This window comes from Sinocyclocheilus rhinocerous, unplaced genomic scaffold (genome assembly GCF_001515625.1).
Source record: "Sinocyclocheilus rhinocerous isolate Xijiao unplaced genomic scaffold, SAMN03320098_v1.1 scaffold24, whole genome shotgun sequence".
In the NCBI taxonomy this organism is placed as follows: Eukaryota; Metazoa; Chordata; class Actinopteri; order Cypriniformes; family Cyprinidae; genus Sinocyclocheilus; species Sinocyclocheilus rhinocerous.
Genome location: NW_015647124.1, coordinates 1,706,293 through 1,715,596, shown reverse-complemented (window position 1 = coordinate 1,715,596; position 9,304 = coordinate 1,706,293). Strand labels below are relative to the sequence as shown.

The 9,304-nt window shown below is 33.1% G+C and overlaps 1 protein-coding gene across 2 annotated transcripts in view; it reads right to left on the bottom strand.

Annotated features, from left to right (window-relative positions):
- irf3 (interferon regulatory factor 3) overlaps positions 1 to 7,007 on the bottom strand; it is a 9,237-nt gene extending 2,230 nt beyond the window's left edge. The window contains exons 1-10 of one of the 2 annotated variants that reach the window (XM_016513329.1): positions 6,807 to 7,007; positions 6,183 to 6,384; positions 4,058 to 4,235; positions 3,941 to 3,972; positions 3,754 to 3,796; positions 3,585 to 3,650; positions 2,255 to 2,530; positions 2,063 to 2,162; positions 1,696 to 1,967; positions 1,041 to 1,162 (exon numbers count right to left, since the gene is read on the bottom strand). In XM_016513329.1, the coding sequence (XP_016368815.1) occupies positions 1,041 to 1,162; positions 1,696 to 1,967; positions 2,063 to 2,162; positions 2,255 to 2,530; positions 3,585 to 3,650; positions 3,754 to 3,796; positions 3,941 to 3,972; positions 4,058 to 4,235; positions 6,183 to 6,347 (1,254 nt within the window). In that variant the 5' untranslated portion in view covers positions 6,348 to 6,384; positions 6,807 to 7,007. The remainder of the gene's footprint in view (positions 1 to 1,040; positions 1,163 to 1,695; positions 1,968 to 2,062; positions 2,163 to 2,254; positions 2,531 to 3,584; positions 3,651 to 3,753; positions 3,797 to 3,940; positions 3,973 to 4,057; positions 4,236 to 6,182; positions 6,385 to 6,806) is intronic. The other variant, XM_016513330.1, reaches the window with a different exon arrangement.
- Between the last annotated feature and the right edge of the window lie 2,297 nt (positions 7,008 to 9,304).

The following is a 9,304-nucleotide window of genomic DNA, read 5'->3' as shown; positions in this document are numbered from 1 at the left end:
GACGCGTTTCAGAAAGGCGGGGCATAGAGGAGAAACAATAATGTACAGTATGTGGAAAATAATGTTTTTTTTAACCTTAAACCGCATAAACACAGTTCATTACACCAAATACACAAAATAATGTTCTTTTTAGCAACATCATATGACCCCTTTAATACAAATGAAGCAATAAGCCACAAAAGAAATGACATTACAGTGATTCTATAGGTAAGGTGTGATCCTAACCACAATAGGAAGCAGAATGCCTCACTGTGCATGGTAAGTGTTAGTGTTTGTTGCATGTATAAAATAGAGATAACGGAAATATGATGAAAGACAACAATGTTCATTAAAGAGTCAAATTTCTTAACCCTGTAAAGCCTGACATATGGAATAATAGTTAGAAAAATATATTTTTTTCAGTGGAACAGATTTATGGACTTTTCAACAAAATATTTAATTAAAAAAAAAAAATTATTTCTTTCTTTTTTAATTGAGTATCATATTTGATACATCGAGCTTTTATGGCCCATAGAGTATGATCCAGTAAAAATATGAAAAATATTCATAAATGAGGGAAAACACCTCAATATTAACTATAGCCCCAAACTGAACAGAATATGCAATTTGGTGCAGATGTTGTTATTTACATGCTTAAAGTAAGATGAAATTGTAATAGCCTGTAATGTAAATCAAAGAGATTTTTTTTAACAGTATAAATGCATAAACATTAAATGTATATAAATCAGTTGTCACTCTACATGTCCTAATAATATGTTTTAGTAAGATGCTACTAAGTTTTATGATCAAAGCTCTGTAATTTTTATTGTGGGGGCAAAACATTTAATGCAACAATTTTACAATTATACTAAAAGGCCTTTTACTTGCTATAAAAGTACAAACTATCAATCAGACAACAGAAGGCATATAGTAGATGGTGTACAACAGGATTTTCAGCAAAATTGACCATGTTGATCATTTAGAGGCCTTAGAAATGTGTGTATGAAATATGATACAGTAGGCTTTATAGGGTAAATATTAACCTAAAGTCCTATCCTAACCTCTATCATGATGAGTTTCTTCTCCCACGGCTTCATTTTGGGGTCGGGCCACTTCTGCCCCAGAAAGAAGTAAAGAGCGTAAGAAGGAGATTCGCAGCTTGTCTGAATAAAGTCCATCAAACCTAAAGGAATGACATCATCAGATCATCCAGCACACGTTCCAAGTGACCAATCTAACATATAAGAATCAGCTAAATATTTGCAAGCACCAACGATCCATATCTGAGCAAATACACAATTTAATTTAGTTTTTAAATGTATTTTAAATAAAATTTTATTTATGAAAAAAACTGTTTAATCATGCTACCTGACTCGTGTGTAAATTCCATAATAAGGCATTTTCCTACTGTTTTCTTATTTTTGTTCATATATGGAAAAAAATAAGTTGGAAATGGAAATGTAATCGTAATACTATGTAATGTGTATTACGTGTGTATTTATGTGTATAGTGTAATACTTAATATGCCACTTTTTGTAATGTCTATTCAATGATGTACGCATCTGCCACATTTAATCTTGTCTTTTTTAGCAAATATTGTAATTAATCTTATTAATAATCAGCATATCATGTAACAATTTGATTTTAAAACTTTAATCAATCGATCGATCTTGATTAAACATGGCTGGGAGAAATCTGACGTCAAATATAACTCACCTGATATATAATCTCTGAAGTTGTAGACGGCTTCAGGTGTGTTTTTGGAGAGCTCTCTGGGTGTTTGGCTATTTTCATGTTTGCATAGACCCCAATAGATCCTGCTCAATCCCCAACGGTGACCACAGACCACGCCATCAAATCTCCTGATCTCCAGACCACCCAGATTATTCAGAATTTCGTTCGTATGCTTGGCCTGGCTCTGATCCAGAATACCTTCAGGAATAGGTAGTGTGACCACTGGTAGATCAGCACTGCCCATGGATTCGTCCCTGTGGGAGTTAAAGGTATACTGTTAAGTTTTCATCTGTATGATCCATGGTGCTAACTTAAAGATCAGTGATGAATCAAGTACAAAAATACCAACATGTTTCCCTGATACATCAGTCTGAAACCAGCGTCATTCTCCACCAACTCTTCCTTCACCATCTTCCCTTTGTAATGAACCTTAATCCGAAAAAATGTCTCTGTGAAGAAAACGTACGAATTGAAAAAAATCTGTGAGTAATCAAACATCAGTAATTGATGTGAATATGTGTTGATTTTGAGAGCCACTTACCCAGTTTTGTCACAGGAATGCTACCCTGATGACCTACACCTTCACCATCTGGTTGATATGCTGGAGGATGATGACCCGCAGCCGTTGCCCCCTCAGACGGCGGAATCTGCCCCAAACCACCGATAGCGCCCTCAGCTGAAAAAAATTGTCCATGAGTGTCCACTATTTGGTAATGGATCTCAGTATACTGGGATTCTGGACATGGACTGGTTTCTTGGAAGAGTACTGGTTCTTCGAGCCCCAGATATAATTGATCTGGATTCCAAACTTCATGAACTGGAACAAAAATGAAAGGCTGTACACATACACAATGCACTGTCCTTCAAATCATTATATACTGTATATGCTCACCCATGCTGTATTTATTACATAAATTAAAAACATCAACATTCTGAAATATTATTGCAATTTAAAAGAACTGTTATCCATTTGAAAATATTTTAAAATGTAATTTATTTCTGTGATGAAGAGCTGAATTTTCAGCATCATTACTTCAGTCTTCAGTGTCACATGATCCTTCTAATATGCTGATTTTCTGCTCAGGAATTGACATTTCTTATATAACATTTATTTTTGCTGATTAATATTTTTGTGGAAAACGTGATACACTACCATTAAAAAGTTTGGTGTAAATACAAAAAAAAAAAAAAAAAACTTTAGATTCTTTAATAATTAATTACTTTTCAGCAAGTATGCATTTATTTACTCAAAAGTGACAGTAAAGACATTTTTAATGTTACAATATATTTCTATTTCAAATAAATGCTGTTCTTTTGAACTTTCTATTCATCAAATTTATTTCGGTTTCCACAAAATTATTAAGCAGCACAACTGTTTTCAACACTGATAATAATAGGAATAAGTGAGCACAAAATCAGAAAAGCACAAATTTAGAATGATTTCTGAAGGATCATGTGACTCTGAAGACTGAAGTAATGAAGCTGAAAATTCAGCTTTGCATCACAGGAATAAATTACATTTTTGCATATATTCACATGGAAAACAGTTCTTTTAAATTGTAATATTTCATAATATTACTGTATTTTACTCAAATAAATGCAGCCTTGGTGAGCAAAAGAGACTTCATTCAATTTTTATTCATTTTTTTATATTCCAAACTTGTGACAGATAGTGTATACATATAATAATAAAATGGCCATCTTTCCAGGTTAGATAGGTATATACAATAAAATTATTATTTTTTCATCATAATATAATAACAGTCCCATATAAAACATTATCCAACCATACAGAGACCAAAGGCAACTTAAAATAAAGGTAATTAAATCATAGAGTTAATCCATCATCTTTTCTGGTCTTTTCAATCTACCTCGTGAGGGACTTTCCTGAAGGTTTAGTCCCGTGAAATCTTGCTCCAAACCTTGGGGTGGATGTGCTAAGAAATATAAAAGTAAAACATACTGTCATCACAATGAAAGGCCTACCTCACAAATATATATATAAAAAAATGCATGGCTGGGTATAAAATGCTGTCTTACTAGGGAACATGTCGCTCTCCTCCACATACAGTTCTGGTGAAAACTAAAAATGAAGAAAAGAAAAGAAAAAAAAAATTCCCAAGTCAGTGTGTGCATGTCGTATCTGATGCCACAGGCTGTCCATTTGAGAGTGCTTTAAAGAAAAACCAGACAAACACAGATTAAACCTGATGAAACAAATACTCACATCAGTCTCTTGAGAGCCCTCGGATCCTGAAGCTGGAGAGGAGACAAAACAAATATCAGATTTAACAGTTCAATCAATCTTCTTAATGGCATCAACCACAAATGTAATGTTTCCTACCCGCAGAATGAGGTTCAGATGGAAACTGATAGACTTTATGTGGATTAGCGGCATCGTTCTTGCTGTCAAATATAATCTTGAAGCCTTTAGCACGAAGAGCGCTACGGAAGTTTCTCTTCCAAACAGAGGGATCTCTGTTTATCCTGCCATCTCCAGCGACGCTCGTCTGAGCCCACGCCTGACGGGGACAAAATACAGTTATCAGAAGAAAAGTACTAATGCTAAAAAGTACCCTGGTTATAACATGTCTGCTCTGACGGTAATACCATGCTTATATACTATGGTACTGAATGATTTATATTGATATAGGTATTTACTTGATACTCCAAGGTACTTAAAAAAAAAATTACATTAAATGTAATATGTGGTGTTGCTTGGTTGTAATAAATATAAATGTATAAATGCTGATTGTAAAGGAAGTGTAGTAAATTATAAGGTATTATCAATAATATACTAAATATACAATTGAATTACCCTAGTAGTTTCATTAGTACCTTGGGGTACTTGAAATAATTTTATAATACTTTTTTTTTTTTTTACTGATGTAAAATACCATCCCTTGTCAAAAAAGAGGTACTCTTTAGCATACTTTCAAAAAGAGTACTTATGGAGATGATACACTTTAAAAGAATATACTTGGACACTTAACTGCATGTTATTTACAATTAAATGAAAATGTATTTAGTTTAAATACATTTACAATACGTTTATCACAATACATTAAATACATTATTAGTTTAAATGTACCTTAAAGGCACAATATGTAAGATTTTTTTATTAAAATATCCAAAAACCACTAGAACAGTGTTATATATTTTGCTGACTTGTGTACTTACATTATCCCAAATGTTTCGAAGAATGTTTAAATCCAGAGAAATAAGCAATTTTAACTAGTGACACGGACCGTGTCCATAGTGTCATTGTGTTGCCTGCTAATAACGTCATAACCTCTAGATTTCCAGTTTTGTTTTGTAGAAAATATGGAAACACCAAAGACGCTTTAATATGTTGTGCGTTTTAATAGACCGGTGACGACCGCACAGAGTAGCATTATAACAGAACTTTCAAATGTATCTAGTATGATAAAACAGCGCTGCTTTACCCCACATACGCACGACCGGAAGGAGCGAAAGCGGTCGACTGTGGCATAATAAAAGCTCCGCTGCTTTCGAGCCGTGTGTCGCGCTCGTTCAGCGGCCTCGTTTCGCTTCGACGGCTTTCAGCCTCACCCTGCTTCATTCTACTACGTTAATAAATCATTAGCTCATCCATGAACATGATTTCTGCCCGAGTCCCGTCGGATTGCATCGGCTGTGGGGATGAAGACCACAACTCCCATGATTCCACACTCAGTCACGGCGTCATCAAACTACGCCTTTGTCTCTTTGTTTATTTTGAATACGCGCCCTCCAGCGGCGAAAATTACTTATTGTGCCTTTAAATGCAATTAGTTGAACTTAAGAGTGCTTTTTTGACCCACTTAAGTAGGATTTAAGTACATCTTATGTGTCATAATTCATAATTACTTCGGTTGTTTTATATTGTTGAAGTGTAGGCTACTACCGAATGTACTGACAAGCATTTATGGCAAACTAAAATATTGTAATACAGATTTGTATCAGTGGTACAGTAATATTACAGTGTATCAGTAATAAAACACTATACAATTAGATAAAATTGTACTTTAAATGTGCTTTAGTATATTAGTCAACACATCAAAATAAGTGCACTTCTTTAAAGCAGACAAAAGCAATTATTACAAATTAACATTATTACAAAATGCACTTCTTGAATGTGTTCTACTGAAGAAACAAAGTCACCTACATCTTGGATGCCCTGGGGGTAAGCAGATAAACATCAAATTTTCATTTTTGGGTGAACTATCCCTTTAAGTGTGTTAAGAAACAGTCATGAAAGTGTAGCCCTACTCTATTTAAATATTATATTTCATTAATATTACCTGCAAGTAAAAAAAATGTAGATTTGAAGTACTGCAAGTGCACATTTAATATAGTTAAACACTTCTTTTTCTCAAGGGATGCCACATAAATAGGGTATTCATTAAGCACCATGGTGAAAAAAACTACACAGAAATGTCTTAATGATGCATGACAAATAATCTCACCTTGAATATGAGGACATCAACATTGTTGGAGTCCTGTCTTAAAGCGTGCTTCCATGGAATGCTAAACTGTCTTTGTTCTTTATTGGTCCAACACACTCCAGGATAACTTCCACTTTGGATTTGTTCATACAACCAGGGCACGAAGAGTGGTTTTGGTTGGGCCATGATGCAATCAGACTATACACACCAAACCATCAATGTACTGCACAAGCAACACAACCGAAAACCATGCTGAAAAATCCTCATAGTCATATACAAACTTTCACAACCGCTATAAAACCCCTAAGTAAATACAGTGACACTTAATGACAGTTGTCATAAACATGCATAAAAAACCTTCATATTCATGACATGTGTCATGTCATGATTATGAAGGTGTCATGTCAGTCTTATGCACACCCCTTCAAGTAAAGTGTAACCATACTTTCTTCTACTGTCAATGTTTGAATTCATGAAACTAAACGATACAGTATATTTTCTTACATATCACAGTTCACATTTTCATTTTAAAAATGACATATATTGGGAAAGACATTCTGTATAATGAATAATATGATCTCTGGGTTTATATAACAAACCGTAAGTATAATAACCAAAACACCATGCCATTTAATCGTCACTTACCTCGAGTCCTGTGGCCTCTTGTGTTTTTCAGCGAACTCTTCAGATGCCAGGACGATGAGACGGGCTTGTTTGTCAGTGCTGCTTTAATACTGAACTTTTTTCCCGATATTGTGCTTTACGATCAGGTGTTAGACATTACTCGGGAAATCCATGTCAGTTTCGATTTCCCATTTCGACGTCATTGCGCACGTCGCTCCAGGAGTTTCTTACCTTAGACGGCCGCTAGATGGCGGAGACGACCATTACAAAGAAAATCTCGTTATTTGGTCTTTTTGATACGAGTATTAAATAACATGGCAAGTTTGAACAACCTGAAAATCAATAACTATATATATTACTATTACTTGTTTCGCTTCTGTTTCAATTTTTTATAACCATTTCTTACTCGTTTGATTTGTATTATTTGTATTTGTTATTTATTTTAAATTTAGTTAAATTATGTCTACATTTATTATGTCTGTATAGGTCTTTTATTAAGTTTTTAGTTTTTATTTAATTTGAGTTATTTTAATACTTCAACAAACTAAATGGAAAAATGAAATAATATATATATTGAATTTATAAATGTGTATGTACATATACAGTATATATGTATGTGTGTGTGTGTGGTTGTACATACATATGTAGTTATTTTTTTTTGGTGTTTGTATTAGTGTTATGTTAGAATCATTATTATACTCTTATACCTTTTTTTTCTTTAATATTTTGAATAATTGTTTTTAGCTTTATTTTTGTTTTTCATTTAAATGTTAAGTTTTGAAATTTTGTTGTATGCATTTGTCATTTTTATTTAATCTCTTTATTTTTAAAATGTGTATAGGTAGTATTTATAAAGTTTTATCTTTTAGTTTTGGATCTGTTTTTAGTTGTTTTAATACTACAATTGATTGCTTCTGTTGTCCTCATTTGTAAGTCGCTTAGGATAAAAGCGTCTAATAAATGACTAAATAAATCAAATAAAAAATATTGTTGTATTAACACAATGGCTTTAATACGTTCCAGATCAGTATACTTCTCAAGATTTATATTTATTTATTTTAGAGGGAATGTGGTGCAGAACAGAACTGAGGTGCTTAATAATGCAAAAAATAAAGAAATAAAATAACAGGAACAGGCCTACTTGTATTTCCTATTATGAATGTTTTCCATATTTTAGAATAATCATCAAAATTATGACCAAAATGTCAAACCAATCAAAAATGCAGTAAAAAAAAAACTTTAGTTCTAATTTATAATTGTCAAAAAAAAAAAAAAAAAGAATGTAAGCATGGCTTTATATCAAAAGTTATTAGGGTCATGAGAAATATTATTTATATAATACAATTATTCATACATTTATAAATATATTATTTATATAATAGGCAAGCTACTTTTTGACATATTTTCAAATTGATATACATTTCAGGTCAGAGTTGTACTTTCTGGTTATACTTTCTGAAAATATTCCAAACCATTTCTGACCATTTATTATCAGAAAAAGCTAGACATTTTTTACTTTTTCTAAGAAAAGAAAGAAAAAAAAGTTCCTGGCTGGAAATACCCATCTGCAAAGATAAGGAATGGTTAAAGAGAAGATAGAGAGAACAAAGCATGAAAAACAACAGCAATAATAAACAGTAACAGCAAAAAGAGGAACTGTAATGAAGTCATGGCCGAAGTTCAAGAAAAAGTACAAACCTTTGCATTTAGAAATTTAGGGAAGAAAGTTCTGTGGAAGCCCCCCCAAAAAAAGAAGATTTCAAAAGGTCTGACTTGACTGTGATTATTTCACCTGTCACCTGTCTTTTCACGGTGAACCTGAGGAGAAAAGCAGCATCTTATTTAACACAAAGTAGTTGTTGATGGTTTTATTTGTTTGTCAAATACAGGGATAGTCCATGTACAGAAGAACCAGAAGATTTTTGTCAAGAGCTGTACAATATTTACACAAAGGCTTTACTTTTGAAAGAAGCACAGTATTAGATTGTTCCAAAAGAATACTCAGAATACAGACAAAAGACAAACAAACAAAAACAAATTTCCATTTTAAATAGTACTAATACATAATCCCTCCCTAATGGGAACCAGATGCTTCGCTCTCGCTTTCAATTCCATTTCTTTTCTCTGTAGAATGCACTGCAATAATACCGTTTTGCGTAGCTTGAAATAGTTTGTTCTACTCTGTCTTTCTCTTCTCTTCGTTAACAGATAAAAACGATAATACATTTTCCGTGGTGTCTACCCACCTTTGATGAGCAAAAAGGAAGACAGCTCAGAATGTGGCAATAAGATCCATGTATAACATCTGAACAAACATTATTTGAACCGTTTTATATGAAGCATCACTGGTTTGTATTGTATGTGCGAATTGCTGTTAAAAAATGTCTTTATAAATAATAAAAATGTATTACTTTAGCTTGTTTCACGTGTGGAGACTAAAGCGTTGAATGTCATCACGTCGTTGCACGCATCTTCCCATGACTGCTTTCCCTTCTGCACTCGTTTCAGAAAAAAAACCT